General features: G+C 52.9%; 1 protein-coding gene across 1 annotated transcript; it reads left to right on the plus strand.

Moving 5' to 3' along the window:
- The first annotated feature begins 339 nt into the window (after positions 1–339).
- On the plus strand, positions 340–17,968 carry ANO9 (anoctamin 9). The gene is made up of 24 exons (XM_056492438.1): positions 340–651; positions 4,260–4,325; positions 4,520–4,636; positions 4,876–5,012; positions 5,280–5,329; positions 5,567–5,625; positions 5,834–5,916; positions 6,601–6,735; positions 6,835–6,931; positions 7,215–7,275; positions 7,921–8,003; positions 8,279–8,383; positions 10,983–11,147; positions 11,224–11,260; positions 11,750–11,861; positions 12,033–12,090; positions 12,262–12,359; positions 12,499–12,665; positions 13,060–13,212; positions 13,442–13,589; positions 14,009–14,119; positions 14,214–14,307; positions 14,404–14,516; positions 16,068–17,968. Exons 1-24 carry the CDS (start codon positions 646–648, stop codon positions 16,093–16,095), a joined length of 2,283 nt encoding a protein of 760 aa, XP_056348413.1. The 5' UTR covers positions 340–645; the 3' UTR covers positions 16,096–17,968.
- The last annotated feature ends 32 nt before the right edge of the window (positions 17,969–18,000 follow it).

The following is an 18,000-nucleotide window of genomic DNA, read 5'->3' on the forward strand; positions in this document are numbered from 1 at the left end:
GATATTGGGAAGAAATTCCTCCCTGTGAGGGTGGTGAGGCCCTGGCACAGGTTGCCCACAGAAGCTGTGGAAGTGCTCAAGGTCATGTTGACAGCACTATTACACATGGGGAGAAAACTGCACACGACTCCCGCAGCTGTTTTACCAACCAGTGAGTCATCAAGAGGAGATTTCTAGAGCTTTCCAGAGCTTCTGTTAATAGCTCCTTTGGGCCAGTTTATAGCAGCTCTTGGGGATGTCACAGGGTACAGCACACAGCCCTGGCACCACGAGGGGCAGAGGGGAAAGCAGCGCCCTGGAGCTGGCAGGAGGAACTCGGCACTGTTACCTGCGCTGGGCGGTTCTGGGCTTGCCACTCCTCTGGGTGAGGGTGAAGGGCAGCTCCCTCGCCTCCTCCTGATATCTGCCCGCTGCCAGGCAGAGGCAGCTCCCTCCCAAGGAGGCACGAGTGCCACGCGGAAGTCACGGCACCACTCGCTTCACATGAGACCTCTGACACCTCGGGCGAAGGAGCCGGGGAAGGAAACCGCAGCCTGAGAGAGCCCAGGAGCCTCCAGCCCATCCTGCCCGCCAGCCCTTTCCTTAGGAATCTGCCCCGAGGGGCTCTGGGAGAGAGGGACACCGAGGAAGGCTCTCCGCTTCACCATGCAGGTAGGAACAGAAACTTCCCCGATATTCCCAGGATGCTGCTTTCCAGCACCTCTAGGCACCTGTGGCTTGGAAACACAGGATACACTAACTTCCAGTCTCTACCACTCACCTGCTTTCAGCCTTTAAGGTACAAAATTCCTACCACGAGTGTGTGACAGGGAAAGCAGGATGAGCTGCTGGTCCCATGCACCATCCCAACGTGCAGTGGGGTCACACTAGCCCCACATGTTGGTCCCAGAGCTTGGATCAGAGCAGGATGGTATGGATGGAGCTTATGTAAACCTAGGAACGAGCACTGCAGAGGTGACAGCCCCAGGTGTCCCAGGAGCACCTGGAATACAGCAAGGGCAGAGGGGGAGCCGTGATCTTTTTCTTCCTAACTTGGAAGAAAGGATGCAGGTTTTTTCCCTGGGAAAAGCCAGGCAAAATCTCCAAAGTGAGGGCAGGTAGTAAAGGTACAGCTCTGCCTATCCAAGTAAAAGCTGTCCCACTTCTCAGGAAGCCATGGGCTAAGGTGGAAGTGCTCCAAGGGAAGCTGTGTAAGAAACATCCTGGAGATAAGAGCAATTTGATCACCTCAGTGTGGGTGATGGGAACCACCCAACCCCACACCAATTCATGACAGGAAAGGAAAACAAGGATGCCAGATCCTATCCAGGTCCTTGTCCTGGGTTACTCACACGGGTGACTCTGCACCCAGCCCAAGGGTGCCTGTGGCCATTTCCCAGAAGGAACACTCAGGGCAGTGGGTTACCTGGCCTGGGACAAGGACCAATGATACACCTTGGAGAGATGGAAACCCTTTTCAACATGGAAATTCCTGCTTCTCATTGTGCTGGTCACATTTACACCTTTGCACTGTGGCACCTCCACAGCATGTTCCAACCACAGGGCAGGAAGGAGTGAAACTGAAACTGTCCTTCCCGAGAGCAGGGATAGATCCCAAGGTTGGTACAACCACTGCAGAGCCCAGGTGGCCTTACCTGCACCTGATCCCACTGCCCTGTGACACCAGAGCACAGCAGCCACTGTCAGACAGACAATTTTTCCTAATTCCCAGGAAGAAACAATTAGTTGTGAGTGTAGCAGTGATCCAAAGTCCCTGCCCTCTGAGGCTATCCCCGCCTCCCACTGCAGGAAAAGGACAAGGGGGATGGCTTCAAACTGCCAGAGGGCAGGGTTAGATGGGAAGAAATCCTTCCCTGTGAGGGTGCTGAGGCCCTGGAATGGATTTCACAGAGAAGCTGTGGCTGTCCTATCCTTGGAAGTGTCCAACACTAGGCTGGAAAGGCTTGGAGCAACTTGGGCCAGTGGAAGGTGTCCACGCCCATGGCAGAAGGTGGAACTGGACAAGCTTTAAGGTCCTTTCCACCCAATCCACTCTGGGATTCTGAGGCTCTGTGCACATCCCATATGGCCCTAAAAGCAAGCTGGGTACTGCATGGCAGCCTGAGCTCCAGCAGCCACTGGGATGAATCCAACATCCCATTTGTCAGCCCACCTTTGTAAGCTCTCAGCCTCTTCCCAAGGAATTGGATGTGCTGGCTGGGATGCCTAAGCAGGACCGTGCCTGTTCCTTGGAGTTGGCAGCCACCTGGGAACAGAAGGTGTGATCCCAGCAGGTCCCTTCACCTCATCTCAAGCTTTACTGGGGACAGCAGCATCAGGAAAAGTGTGCCAAGATGGCATTAGGAACACTCCAGAATGTTCCCATACCCTAAGGATGGCTTCCCCTCCACATCCATCCACAAGATCACAGGTGGCAGGGAATTGCTGCAGGATGAGGCTGGTGCATGTGGAGGCTGAGAGAAACCAGCCAGGCAGGAATGAGCCAACATGACAGCAGAGACTGTGCCAGGCCAGATCCATGCCAGCATCAGAGCACTGGCAGTGGGCAGATCCCTGGGAGGATTCACTCCCTCTCCTGTGCCCAGAGAGGGGCTCAGACTGGGATACAGGGAACTGCTGCACCCAATCCTGCCCCCTACCAAACCTGGTTAGAGCAGATGACAACACCAGAACCCTCCCTCTGCCTCTTGCCATTAACTGGGGTACCTTTTATCCAAGAGAAGTTCTGGCTCTTCTTCTGGTGCTTGTTACAACAGCGCCTCTGGGGGAGAGCATCCCTCTTCTCAAGCTTTCCCGCTTCTCCTTCTTGTCCGTCAGTCTCCTCATGGCTCTTGTGCTTTGGCTGATCCACTTGAGTGAGCATCTGGCAGAATATTTCAGCCTTTTCCTCATCCCAGCTTCCCTGCTCCCATGGCCTCATTCTCCAGTGAAAGCTTGGGATGCAGATCTTACATCAGGGCACAGTTGCTCCACCATGGCTCTGCTGCCAAGATTACAGCTGGAGGAACTCGTCTGGCTGGCCGCTCTTTTAGGTCACAGTGTCTCTGGTGACACCGAGTTACAATATTCCCAGCCCTGGCAGCTCCTTCCCACTGCTGTGCTGCGTCACCTTCCCTCGGGAACAGCAGCGTAACTGTTTGTGGGGACACACTACAAGTCACATCAAAGGGTGGAAAAAGCCCCCACAGGGACAGTTGATGGCTTGAGCTGAAAGAGAGCAGGGTTTGATGGGATACTGGGAAGAAATTCTTCCCTGTGGGCAGGCTGAGGCCCTGGTACGGGATCCACAGGGAAGCTGTGGCTGCCCCATCCCTGGAAGTGTCCAAGACCAGGCTGGAGCAACCTTGTCTACTGGAAGATGTCCCTGGGGACTGGATGGGCATGAAGTTCCTTTCCAACACAAACCATTCCATGATGCTTGCTTTGTGTTCCCCCACACCTGCACCCTTGGATGTCTGAGTGTAATTAATTACCTGTAACCAGGAAGGTGGGAGCTACACAGTCATTCCCTCCAGAGCCACTGACACACAGGAGGGGAACAGGGAAAAGCCAGAGTTCAAGCAGTATTTGGACTACACTCTTAGGCACATGGATGCTTGGGGTGGTCCTGTGCAGGGCCAGGAGCTGGATTCCCTTCCAAATTGGGATATTCTATGATTTTATGATCAGCTGCTCATCCTCCCCTCTCTGTCCCTTGGCTGCTGCCTGAGGCATCCAATATGTTTTCCAAGGACTTTTTTCACCTGTTTTCCTGTAGGGTTGTTCCAGCCTCCAAGTGTCTGTGCTCTACTCTCTCTTTACTGGAATTTAAAACTACCTTCCCCACCCTCCCCAAAAAGGCAACAGTGCCCTATCTGACAGGAACAACTGACAGATGGAAAAGGCTGATTAAAGCCTGTAAAATCCACTGTAGCATGGAGAGAGAGGGTGAAAGGTAAACACTTCCCCAGGGCATCAGGTAAAAGAGCTGAGGGAGGTTTTTTCTCCTGGTCCAGATCCCTCACAGCCCCAGGGCACTGTGAGCATGATGAGTTCTAGGGGAGGCTGCACACCCTGCCAGGGCAGCAGTCCCTGCAGCATTCCTAAACAGAAATCCCAGACTCCAAACTGGTGATCAGGAGCATGTGGGAGAAGGTTTCACACAAGCCTCCTCTTACCTTCCTCCCTGGGCAACTCTTCGAGGCTGCTGGAAGAGGAAAACACGGGATCTCCTAGGGAGCCTGCTGAAGCCTTCCCTTCACTGGTTTTCTTTTCACCAGGATGAAATTCTGCTGAGTCCCCACAGGGAATCTCCTGTTGAGGACATGGACCCCTTTTCCTCCCCGGTAAGCTCTGTTCCTTCTGCATGTGCAGCTAGTCCAGCCCAGCTCAGAGAGGGGACAAATCCACATTTCCCTTCTCATTACCAGTTCCCCTCTACACAGCCACAATGAGGGTCCAAACCTCTGAGAGGCTGGAGCTGGGAAGGAGAGCTCTCAGCTTTTCATCCCTAAAAATTCCCCGCTGGTTTTGTGGGCAGAATGAAGAGAAGTGGGACTTTGTCCTGGTGAGTGACATCCACGAAATGGGCAGTGAAAAGGAGATCAAGAGGAAGAAATTCCTGGACGAGTTGCAGAAGAAGGGCTTCACCATCAAGGTGAGGGGCTGTGGGAGGAAAAGGCAGCAGATACTTGGCCTGGCTTGGGCTCCTGCATCCCAGGAACTGGGAGACGCCAGAACCACTGAGCTGTTCACCACATCAGAGCTGGAAAATAGCCCACTTGCTCAACCAGCGGAGAAAGACCCCAGCCCCAGGACTCACACAGCCCCCGGCCCTTCCAGTTATGGCCCTTCCCTGCCTCTCTGTTTTAACAGCCCTTCTCTTCCCCTCACCAGAAAATTGAGGACACAAAGCTCTTTTATGGAGTTCGTGCCCCGCCGCACATCTTCTGGAAATACCAGTGTTTCCTGACGAACTCTGACAGCAGGCAGCAAAACTCCAGCACCAGCCAGGACATCCCAGTGACCACCAGGTGGGTGCTGAGCTGATTTCCAGCCCCCTGCACTCACTGTTCTCCACACCAGCATCCATTTTCCAGCTCGATTCACAGCTGTGCCAGGCTTTTCATTTTCCACAGAACCTTCAACAAAGCTGATAGCTTCTCCCTGCCCACATTTCTCCCTCTCTTGCTTCCCTGCATTTTAGTGCACACCTTCTCCCTTCTCTGCCCTGTTTTCCTGCCACACAACACAAGCTTGTATCCTAGAGCAGCCTCTAATCAGAATTTCTCCTTGTTCAGGATACGGGTTGTGCACTTCATCCTGCAGAACACTGTGACATCCGACTTAGGTAAGAGAATGGGGATCCCAGGGGTGATGCTCACCCTGGATCTGCAGGAAGAATCCTGACCAAGAATCCTGGGCACTGGCATCCCAGCTGCCTTGGTATCTTGAGGAGAACAGAAAAAGTGGGAGCTTAGACAAGTCAATTTGCTGCTCATCCAGGGGCTGGGAGATTTGGAACCAGCAGTTCCTCTGCTCCGTCTCCCCAAATCCCTAAGCTTAACCCTGTTCCTTTTGCTCCCAGAGAAGCTGCATGACCTGATGAAGAAGAAGGTGTTTGAGGCAGCCTTTCCCCTGCACAAGGTGAGGCAGAGCACACAGTGCCTGGGAGGAAAATCCAGGAAAGATGGAGGAGCAGGATGGGGTGGAGGGACCTGTGGGTGACTGGGGCTGCACCAAGAGCTCGCTGGGTGAAGGGCACAGCAAAGCTCCCAGCAGGTGCCTTAGAGCTGGGCAGGGCATTAAGGGTGCCCTGGTGTTCCTGCATCCAACCAACTTCTCTGCTCTCCAGAACGAAGAGATAAGGCGAATACTAAAGAAGAAGTGGGCTCGTTGGAGAGTTATGTTTAAGGAACAGCCAATTGAGGAGATCAGGTAACACAGGCACAAGAGGCAGATCTTCCTAACCAAGAGGTCCCACCTGAAACCCAGAGAGCTCAATGCCCTTGGCCAGGTTCCTGCATTGTCTTATAAATCATTAGTTTGAACTTGGCTCTCCTCACAAGCACCAGGCTGCCTTTGCAGCTTCCAAAGCTCTTAGCCTGAGGGTTATCCCTGTGGCTCTGCGCTCCATCTGCTAATCCTGCAGCATGAAACAACCCCCGCATCTGTGTGGACTTTAATGAACCTGTTCAGTTTTCAGCCACATTCAGAAGGCAGGAGAGTTGGGAATGGAGCATCAGTGCTGCACAGCCAGCCCGAGGCTGAACTAGGGGCAGTAAAGGCAACAGGAAAGAGTAATGGCTCTTGTTTTTGAAAACTGACTCTGTGGGCAGAGACAGGAGGGCAAAAAGAACATGTTACTTCATAAACCTGAGGGGGGGCTCTGGTAGAGAGGGGAAATCTTAAAATAGCCGTGCACCTCTGACAGCTGGCATCAATTTATCCTCTGGGATACAAGGTTCCCACTCTCTCAGTCTGTAGGTCATTTCTTATCATGGCCCCAACCTGCTCCCCACACCATAAAAACTGAGATACTGCCACCATGGGCATTTTCTAGTGACTCCCAAAATCTGACCTCCTTTCTGGCTGCAACTCCCACCTCACATTTCCTCCTAGGTGCTATTTTGGAGAGAAGGTGGCCTTGTACTTCGCCTGGCTGGGCTGGTACACCTACCTGCTGATTTTCGCTGCCCTGGCTGGGCTGGCAACCGTCGCAGCTGGGGCTACTGTTTTCAGTTCCAGCCAGGTGAGGTAAGGCCCTTGGGAATGCCAAATGCACATCCCATTCAGGTCTGCAGGTGGCTCTGAGGCACCCTTGTTCCCCTTGGCTTCTCTCCTCCTTTCTTCCAGCAAGGAGATCTGTGATGCCAACAACACCATCATGTGCCCGCTGTGCGACCAGAATTGCTCGTTCTGGGTCCTCTCTGACACCTGCACCTATGCCAAGGTAGGGAACCCCCTTTCCAGGACAGGCTCAAGGTAAAGGATGGGGAAACAGTCCCAGCTCATGCTGCTCCCGCACCACTAAAAAGAAACCTCATCCCAGATCAGTCTCCATCATCACCATGGAATATTTTACCAGTAACAAGCCCCAGTGTCCATCACCTTCCTGCTTTTTGCCTCCTGTAGTGCCTTTACTTGTCTCAGGGGAGATCAGAATGCCAAGATCCCAAGGTGCCACAGCCTCTGCAACTCATTGTCTCATCCCACTCTTCCTTCATCTCTTTCAGGTCACTCACATGATTGACAATGAGGCCACAGTGGTGTTTGCCATGTTCATGGCCATCTGGGGTAGGTGTCCATGCCTGGGTGCCCAGCATATGTGGTTGGGAGAGGGAGCAGAAGGTGGAAAATGGGAAACCAACATAGCTTCACCCTTTGGGGGGGTTTGTATCTTCTTCACTTCCAGAGCCTTCAGCTCTCCTTCCAGACACAGCAAGAGACAAAACCATCCTGACGATACCCTCCAGCTCCCCAAATTTTCCTTACCTGAAGTATGTCCTACTTGAAGTTTCTGCTCAGCATAGCCTCTCCAAAGGCACCCAGCAGTTTTCTAGCAGGTGCCTATAAACAGCCACAGCCAGAGGAAAGAGGGGCCTCCAGACTCCTCCTCCATCTTCCCAGATCACTGCACAGCCTCTTACTTGCTGTGGGATGATGGGATCCTGTCACTGCCTTAGTTACACACTCATCTGGCTTTTCCACAGCCCTTTCTTTGACCAGCTGCCTCAGGAATGGGCCAGGTGTCCCACTGCTGCCTGTTCAGGCCCCTTCCAGGTCACCAAGGTGCAGAGGGGACTGCCTGTCCTTCATGGGCCAAGGGCAGTCCAGGTTGCTCTGCCATCAGGTTGGATGTGATGGGACACTCTGGGAGACAGAGGGGTGCCTTTCAGAGCCATCCCTAAGTGTCACTGCACTTTCTCCTTCCCAATCCAGCCACTGTATTCCTGGAGCTGTGGAAGAGGGAGAGAGCCACTGTGGCCACCAACTGGGACGTGTACGGGTGGGATGAGGAAGAGGTGAGGACACCATCTTTCCTGCTTGGTGCTTCCCTTTTCAGAGCAGGAGTCCTAGAAAAGGCACCTGCACCTAGAAAAGACACATCAGAGGGGTCCCTTGCCCAGACTGAGCTCAATCAGGCTTGGCCATGCTTCTGTGGGTTGGGTGCTCACCCCTGTCCTTCACCAGCACTGCTCATCCCATGTGTTCCACTGACACAAGGGGCACAAAGCACTGCTGGGTCCTTTCTTTCCCATTTTTAACTTTAATATTTTTTTTTTTATTTTTTTTAAAGGAGGAGCTGGCTCTGCACCTGATCAATAATTCACAGCATGAACCCCAGCCGTACCAGCACTCCTACTTCCGCAGCACCATCGTCCTCCTCTTGGCTCTGCTGATGGTACGTGCCAGGTGACAACAGGGATGTTTGGTTTAAGGGCACATGGACCAAAGGAGCAAAGGCACAGACCAGGTTTTTAGGGCAGTTCCATGCCCATCACAAGGATCCTGGGGCTTCCTCATGCTCACACCTCACCGTGCTGATATCAGGGGCCACCCATCCTTTGGGGACATGGGCTGAAGGCTCTGCTCTTGCAGTGAGGATCAAGGCAGTGACACAGAGGGCAGGAAGAGGCAAATCCCAATGCACTTGTCCCCAGTGTGGGTCAATGGAGACTGGTTCAGATGGAGACATAGAATACTGGAATCAGAGAATGTTTAGGGTTGGAAGGGGCCTTATCTAGTCCCAAGCCCCATGCCATGGGCAGAGACACCTCCCACTACCCCAGGTTGCTCAAGGCCTTGTCCCACCTGGCCTTGAACACTGCCAGGGTTGGGGCATTTGCAATATCCCTCGGGAGGTGTGGGACGATAGGTTGAAAGGATAGTCCAGAAGGCAATCTCTCCTGATGAATTACAGCTGTACTGATTACTGAGGAGTGGAAACATCTGTGCCTACTCAATGAGTTTGGGTGTTATAAAAGAGTGGGCTAGCTGACTACTAGTTGAGCTGTGTGGTGTTGCCTGTAAGATAAGAGGTCTGTTCTGCATGAAGCTACCTATGAGGGAAGGAGTCAGAGCTGCCTGAAAGGAGTCATAAAGTTTCTAATGAAGGACTGGATTGGTGGTGATGCCAGTCATGTCCATCTCTATGTAATTACTACATAATGGTGACCCCAATGTGATGACTGGGGTTTGGGCTGTAGGATGAGGTACAGCTGGAGACAGAGCCCAGTGAAGCTGAGAGCAGTGGATTAAGCTGCTAGGTCCAGACCAAACTTAGTTTGACTCCTGGAGGGATGGTTATCCAGGTGAGTCACTGGGAACAAAGATCTATATATGCAAATACTGCCTTCAGTGTTGGAGCATGGAAAAAGGTTGTAGAATGACTATGGGACATGGTATCAAAAGAGAACAAAGCAGCTACAGATTTGGTTGCCACCTGGAGATTGCTCTATGTGACTTTAAAACAATGGAAAACAGAGTAGAAGGTAGAAGAAAAATCATGTGTCCTCAAAAAGTTGAATTGAGTGTCAAGCCAAAACTCCTTAACAGCAGTTAGTTAAAGTAACTTTATAAAAGCAACTAAGCTAAAGAAGGAACAAATGAAGTAATTAAAGCAGCAAGATATAGGAAAAGCTGGAAACAGTAGTTCTATGGTTCAATGCAATGTGTCTATTTGATGTTGAAACATATATATTGTATTTATGAATTGCACCTTTTTGATTCTTGAACTTTAATAGTATGTACTGTAAGTCTGGACAACGTATCAAGCTTAATTCACAAATGTATTTCAGAGCTAAGAGAGAATCCTTAGGTTGATGTTCTATACTGATAAAAGCCAAACTAAACCAAAGCAGACAAAAAGAGAATGTTAACAATCAATGAGAAAATAATGAAAAATAATTGAACTGGATGTGGTTGTTATACTACTGTAAATTTTCACTTTGAGTAACAGTACTGGAAAAAATTGATTGTATGTGAAGAGAAACTTAAGTGGTAAGATAAGTCTCTTGGCTCTGAGAAAAGGTAAATAGCTAATCAATCTACAGCATGCAGACAATTATCTCTTATGTAAGAATTTGCTGAAAGAAACAATCATAAAGTAAAGCTAGGCAGACTATCTGCGATGACTAGGATTTAAAGTATTTGTCCTTGTTGTGATATGTTGCCCAAACAATTGTATAACTGTTAGTCTGAAGTGTCATATGTGAATGTACATAATGTCAATTTACTCTACTTGAAAAAAAAAAGAGGGGAAATTTGTGGGAAGATGGGTTGAAAGGATAGTCCAGAAGGCAATCTCTCCTGATGAATTACAGCTGTATGGATTACTGAGGAGTGGAAACATCTGTGCCTGCCCAATGATTTTGGGTATTATAAAAGAGTGGGCTAGTTGCAGTTTGAGTTATAGCTTGAGAGTCTGCTGCAGTTTGGGATGGAGCCTGCTGGCTGTGCTGTGAGGAAGTTAGGGACATGCAGTTGTGCAAGGGACAGATAAGGTAAGAAGATGCTGTGTGAGGGACAGGCAGGGTAAGGCAGGGACAGGTTTGGGTTAGCCAGTCATGCAGAGAGGAGAGAAGGAGTCAGAGCTGTGTGGTGCTGCCTGTAAGAAAAGGAGTCAGTGCTGTGTGAAGCTGCCTATGAGGGAAGGAGTCAAAGGTGCCTGAAAGAAGTCCTCTGAGAGAAGGCATGGAAAGTTTTCTAATAAAGGACTGGTGATGATGCCAGTCATGTCTGTCTCACCATAAGTACAACAGGGAGGCTGTTCCAGTATCTCCCCACCCTCACAGGGAAGGATTTCTTCCTAACATCCATCCTTTCAGTTTGTACCCATTACTCCTTGCCTATCACTACACCCACCTCACAAACTTGTCGGACCCCACCAAAGGGGGCTGGTTTGCCTTTGAGGCCACACCCGGAGCCCTGCTGAGGGCACCATCAGGTGCCAGGGAGCAGGTGCCCTCAGTGGCTCCTGAGCCCTCCTCTCCCTCCCACAGATCCTGGTGCTGATCGGCATCGCCCACGCGCTCGTCATCTACCGGGCAGTGGCCATGGCCCTGTTCATGCAGAGTGAAGCGGGGCTGCTGAGCAGGCACGCCGACACCATCGCCGTGATGACGGGGGCCGTGCTGCACTACCTCACCATCGTCGTCATGAGCAAGGTGAGCAGCCACAGGGGCTGCCTGGCTGCATTCTCCATGGCCAGCCCCCCACTCATAGTATCCCTCTGTCCTGCAGGTCAACTGGCACGTGGCCCTCTACCTCTGCAAGCTGGGTAAGGAAAATGGGCTGTGTCCCACCTGCGGTGCCCTTTTGTCCCTGAGCACAGCCAGCCTCCCATCCCTTTCCCTCCCTCCACCAGCACAAGGCAGCTCCCAGGCAGCTCCAGACAGGGAGGCCCAGCAGTCCCCCAGCACACACTCACCTGTGGCCCACAAGCTGTCCTGCAGCCAGCTTTGCTGGGATAGTCACCCTACAGGGCTGAGACCTGGCATGGGCAGGAAGTCACCCCAGCTTCAGGAGAGGTCACAACATGGATTTCCTCCCAGCTCTAAGGCTGCTCCTCCCCAGCTCATGGATCTGAGGGACTTCCCTGCTTGGCTGGACTCCCCTCCATCAGAGAGCTCAGGTGGAGGACAGGGAAGGCTTCACAAGGGGCAGAGATGCCCTTTGGACCTTCAGAGCTGTGGTGGCACCCGTGAGGGAGCAGGGCAAGGTCCCACTGCTCTGTGACCAAACCCCTGGGCATTGCTACCTTTCCTAGAGAAACCACGGACCTTCTCTCAAGGGGAAAACAACTTCACCGTGAAGATCTTCATCTTCCAGTTCTTCACAAACTTCTCCTCACTCATCTACATTGCCTTCTTCCTGGGACGGTGAGTGGAGAACAGAGGGCAGCCAGGGTTTGGGATGGATGTTCCTGACTCTCCCCAGGGTGTATGGGCAGCCCAGCCCCTCTGCCCTCCTCACCAGGCACGGGGATCCCATTTGGGACTCAGGAGGGCCCCAAATGACCCCATGGCTATCACTGTTGCTTCCTTGCTCAGGATCAATGGCCGCCCAGGGCGCTACGTGCGCGTTGCTGGCCACTGGAGGCTGGAGGAGGTGAGGCACCCACTCCCTGACCCCACAAACAAACAACTCCTCCTCTTCCTTTCCCTACTGCCCAGAGAGCCTCTGGGAAGCTCAGCTTTCTCCCCAGCACCTGCCAAAGGGTCCCTTGGGCTCGCCCACCCTGGCTGCATGGCACAACCACTGTCTTGTTGTCCCCTCCAGTGCCACCCCAGTGGCTGTATCACCGACCTCTTCATCCAGATGGCTGTCATCATGGTGCTCAAGCAGACCATCAGCAACATCATGGAGTATCTCATCCCGTAAGCTTCCCACACTGACACTTTCCAGAGAGGAACCCTGGTCTTTTTCCTTTTCCCCTTCCTCCAGGGATGAGCTGGCAGCAGCCCAGCTCTGCTGTCCACCACAGGCAGCCACACAAATCCCTCTCTCCCACTGCAGCTGGATATCCCACCGGCTACGGAAGAAGAAAAAGTCCCCCAAGAAGAGAAGTATGATGTTAGGAGAGGAGGAGGAGGCAGAGGACCCCTGCAAAAGGCAGTGGCTGAACAACTATGAACTCAATGAGGTCGATGGCTTCAGCTTGTTCAACGAGTACTTGGAGATAGGTATGTGGGGCAAATCCACGTGCAGATTCCTTGGCTGGGGAGTGACAGATGCTGGGGATCCATACACAGGCAAGGAGCCATAGCTCCACACCCAGCCCTGCTCTGAGAGCCCTGGGACACCAAGATCATTCCCAAAACAGAGACCAGGCAACTCTGTGCTAGCCTTTGGCCCTGCCTCGGACCTTCCTCTCCTTCTAGGGTCACACTAACCCCAGGGTGTGCCTGTGCCTGGCTGTCTCAACCATCCCCACAGATCCCACTTTCTGACAGCCCTGTGAGAGCTGGGCATCCCCCTTCCACCCCTGCACACCCCTCTGACCCAAGCCACAAAGCAGATGGGGACATCCCCTCTGCGGTGGCTTCACAGCAATACCCAGCATTTCCCCCTCCACAGTGATCCAGTACAGCTTCACCACCATCTTCGTGGCAGCCTTTCCCCTGGCCCCATTGCTGGCCCTCATCAACAACGTCATCGAGATCCACATGGACGCCATCAAGATGATGCGGCTGCGCCGGCGCATGGTGCCCAGGAAGGCCAAGGACATCGGTGAGAGGGTCCTGCCAGCAGCAGGCTGAGCCCCTGAGCACCCCATGGCCAGGGGACAGCACAGGGAGAGCCATGAGTTGGAGAAGGACAAGCTGCTTCAGACTCTGCCAGAGGCTGAAGGGCAGCTTGGAGGCTCCTTCCTTGACCTGGCTGTGCTAAAGCTGTCACTGAGCTGGGATGGTGGCAGTGAGCTGGCAGAGGAACCTCACCAGCTGCTCTTCTCCCACAGGGATCTGGCTGCAGGTCCTAGAGGCCATTGGCATCCTGGCTGTCATTGGGAACGGGCTGGTGATCGCCATCACCTCTGACTTCATCCCCGTGCAGGTCTACAAGTACATGTACAGCCCCTGCGCGAGGGAGAACCACACCAGCATGGAGTGAGTTTGGTTCTGAGACAGTCCCTGCCTGCAGCATCCCCACAGCTGTGTGCCCTCCTGCCTCAGTGCCACCACTGCAGGAGCACGAGACAGCTGAGCTGTCCCCCAAAGCAAGGGGGAGGGAAAGGAGAACATTCCCTCCTGACATCATCACATCATCCCTGTGGTGGGTAAATTGACTGGAAAGGGCAGTGGGTAACACTGGAGAGCTACAGGATCCCCAGATGCAGGCACATGCTCTCTTCTACCCTGTTTCTCCAAGCCTTGGCTGACTGACCCAGTTCACTCAAACCGGACAGAAGCTTCTGAGCCCTCCATTTCCACCAGGCTTTTTCAAAGGGCAGTGAGAGCCCCGAGTGGGTTCTGCTGCCCCAGAACAGGAGAGTACAATTTGTGCTCAACCCAGTCCTTTCCCACAGCTGCTCCACTGGGTACATCAACAACAGCCTCTCCATATTCCACATCCGGGACTTCGAGCCCCACACCAAGGTGCTGCCGGAATTTAATGGGGTCCAGATCAAGAACTGCAGGTAAGAGCAGCCCCCTGCCACTTCCTGTTCCTCCCCATGACATGCAGGCCAGAATGGAATGGCATTGGCTGGCACCAATGGAACTGTGCTGCAGGTACCGGGATTACCGGAATGCTGATGACTACACCTACACCGTCCAGTTCTGGCACATCTTCGCAGCCCGGCTCGCCTTCCTCATCCTCTTCGAGGTGAGCACCCAGGCAGGCAGGAGAGGGCTGGGAAAGGGGTTGGATCTGTGCCTCATGCCTGGGCTGGGAGCCCCTGACTGCCTTTGCTTCCCACAGCACGTGGCTCTGTGTGTGAAGCTGATCGCAGCCTGGTACATCCCTGATGTCCCCCAGAAGGTCAAGAATCGAATTCTGAAGGAAAAACACAGCAATCTCCAAAATGAGCTGAGGTGGGTGATGCCCTGGAAGGTGCCAGGGATTGCCAGGTTTTAGGATCTACCTGCTCTGGAGCCCCTTTTCCTTCAGAAAAAGAAGAGCTCAAAGTTAAAACAAAAAGCGATTTTGCCCAGGGAAGGACTTTGCCCAGGTTTTCCATCTAAACTTTGTTTAAAGAGAAAGGCTTAAGTATTTCAGTGGGAAACAACCATTGTAGCTGCCCCAGTGCTGCCATCCCATACTGACTAAACCCTGCTCTAGGAAGGGTTCAGCCTGACCCCCCTACTCCATGGCCACCCTGTCCCAGCTGCCACCACAATCCTGATGGGAGCAGATAGCAGGGTTCAGGAAACACCTGTCGTGGTTTGACATTGGCTAGACTCCAGGCACCCACAAAAGCTTTTTCTCATTCACCCTCCTCTGCCACAGCTGGGCAGAGGAGAGAAAAAATTTTAAAAAAGGTTCATGACTTGAGATAAGGACCAGGAGAAAACACTCCAAGGGCAAAAGAGGCTCAACTTAGATGTACAAAGTGAGTTTATTACTAACAAAATCAGAGGAGTATAATAAGAAGTAAAATAAGCCCTTAAAAACATCTTTGCTTCCCCCAACCCCTCCCTCCTTCCCCCATACAGTGCAGGGGACAGGGCGCACGAGGGTTTTGGTCCATTTGTCATCCAAGGTTTTCTTCCGCTGCTCAGGGAGAGGAGTCCTTCCCCTGCTGCATCATGGGGCTCCTGCCTACAGGAGAGAGTTCTCCATGACCCTCTCCACCATGGCTCCAATCTCACGAGCAGGAGTCCTCCCAAAGCTGCAATGTGAGTCCCTCCCATGGGCACAGAGTCCTCCCAAAACTGCTGCAGCTGGGTCACTCTTCAGGGGGTCAGTCCTTCAAGGACAGGCTCCTCCAGCCTGGGAGCAGGGCCCTTCTCTCTTCTGGATCACAGCCTCCTGAAGGCATCCACTTGCTTCAGCATGGGCACCTTCCCCAGGGGCTGTGCATGGATCTCTGCATCCCCCCTGGATCCCCATGGGCTTCAGGTGCATCTCTGAATCCCCCAGAGATCTCTATGGGCTGCTGGGGCACAGCTGCTTCACCATGGTCACCACCACAGCCTGCAGAGGAATCTCAGCTCTGGCACCTGGAGCAACTCCTCCTCTTCTCTGGGTAGCAAAAACACCTGTGCCCCTTTTTGTTAAATATGCTATCACAGAGGCATTATCAACATCTCTAATTGGCCCAGCCTTTGTTAGCAGCATGTCCATCTTCTGGAGCCATCAGGGATTGGCTCTTCCAGACAAGGAGGAAGCTTCCAGTAGCTTCTCACAGAATCCACCTCTGTGCCCCCCTGCTACAAAAACCAGGATGTGCAAAACCAACACAACACCACACTGTCACAGCTTTCCATCTCTGCCTTCCTATTGACTGTGGGACTTCCCACAACCAGCCTCTCATTCTTTCTCCATATATTTTGGGGAAAATTTCTGTTCCTACTCGGAGTGGTTTACCACACCTCCCAGCTCAGACAGTTCCCCTCCCCAATGCCTCTTTCCTCTCTCCCCAGTATGACGCAGTACTCCACCGAGGTGTAAACACCACTCACCGAGGAGAAGGAGAACATGGACTCGAGCCCCTTTCCCAGCCTGGCAGTGCCAGGGGTGCTGGATGAACCCCACGACATGGTCCCACGTGTCCCGTCTGGGACCGAGCTGGACTTGAGCTGGGAAGTGATGACAAAGACAGTGGCTTCACAGAAGCAGGCTGCTTTCCGCCTTGGAAAGGAAGGATGCTGCGGCAGGGCCGGGATGTGCCTCCCCAGCACGGGGAGAGGCTGGCACAGAGCTGTGGCGCTGGGGACAAACCCAGGGGCAGCCCCCGGCTGCGGGGCTGCAGGAGATTACCTGGGTGCTTGTCATTCACTTCCTTAAGCACAGGAAACACCACTTGCCTCATTCTGTACCGAGGCTCCCTCTCCAGCCCTTTTTTTTTTTTTTTTTTTTTTCCTCCCACCTTGGCCTCTTCCCTGCCTTCCGTGACCTCCTCACTCTCGCACTACTGGGTAACTTGAGTCCCTCTTTCGCCAAACTCCTCCCCGGCGTGACTCCCACACGTCTGCAGCTCCGCCCTGCTGTCTCCACGGGCGCAGCTCCACCCTGGTGTCTCCACGGACACTGGAAAAAGGCCCTTGGTTGTTATCTTGTGTTTAGCTCTGGGCTCAGCCGGGTCCTGAGAGATGTTCCTGGTTCAGCTGCCACCAGCCATTGGTAAATAAACAACAAGACCCACGGTGGACACACAGACTATCGCCTGCTGCCTGGTAATTCTCCTGCCTTCCTCCTGTGCCATCCCAAATCATCTCCAAAACCTTTCCTTGTCTTACTGGGGACAAGCACGGCAGGTGGGAGCTGCAGTGCCCACTGTGAGGGTTGTGTGGGAGCTGCCTGGTGGGACACCAGGATCTGGCCATGCACAGTGGGAGCACAGGCTGGTTAATGTGCCAGGATAATGGAAATACCTGGGGCAAATGGGAAAAAACCAGCACATCCCAAGTGACAGGGTTATCCCACCTTTTCCTTTGGAGACTCCAGTACTGGCTGGCCCCCTACAGACAGTGTGGCTTTGGATGCAGCAGGAACAGGGTGACACCCCAGGACTGGACAGGTGCCACAGTTCAGGAGGGGTCTGACTGGGGGCCAGCCTCCTCCTTTCCCAGTGGTAGTGACCCCAACCTGGCTGGACACCGCCCTGACGCTGCCCATGTCCCATGAGGATCCCACCACAGACGCATCCCAAGGTGTCACTCCTGGGGGCTGTGCCCTGGAGGTGACAAACCCCAGCCAGGACTGCTGGGAAAGGCTCCAGGGTTAACTCAGCCTCAAAACTTCACTCCCAAGAGCATGGAAAGCCATTAACGATCCCATAGGGAACAGAAAGGAGCTTGCTGAGCTCTCAGGCTTGTCCTGTTTCTGCACCATTGTGATCAAAACTGCCTCTGCTCCTCCATTTAACTTAACCACGGGGACAAGACCCTGACGGACAAGAAAGGTCCTATCCGCTCCTGATTTGCTCCCAAGCCTCCCCACAATCCAGTCTTGTTCCATGAAATCCTTCACCATCCCACAAATCCAACAGATTTACTCTGGATTTTACAGCTGATGCATCACAGTGTCCATGAGAAGTGGTCAGCCCTCAAAAAAGGCTGCTCCAACACCTGCTGCCACAAACACACACAGACAGTGGCTGTAGGGCCTGGGAGCAGGTATACTCCCCAGAGATCCAGCAGGGTTCCCTCTGTCCCTTTCCCTCCCACAACAAGCCAACAGCACTGGTAGTTTATATCCTAAACAATGAGGAGTCAGAATTGGGGTATTTCTCCATGGGGACAGGCCCACAGACCTACCTGTGACCTATCTGTTTATTTATAGATACATAGTTATTCAATATACATCTATATATTTTTATATTATTAAATTATATATATATATATATATATATAT

The sequence above is a fragment of the Oenanthe melanoleuca genome, chromosome 5, assembly GCF_029582105.1.
Source record: "Oenanthe melanoleuca isolate GR-GAL-2019-014 chromosome 5, OMel1.0, whole genome shotgun sequence".
Taxonomy (NCBI): Eukaryota; Metazoa; Chordata; class Aves; order Passeriformes; family Muscicapidae; genus Oenanthe; species Oenanthe melanoleuca.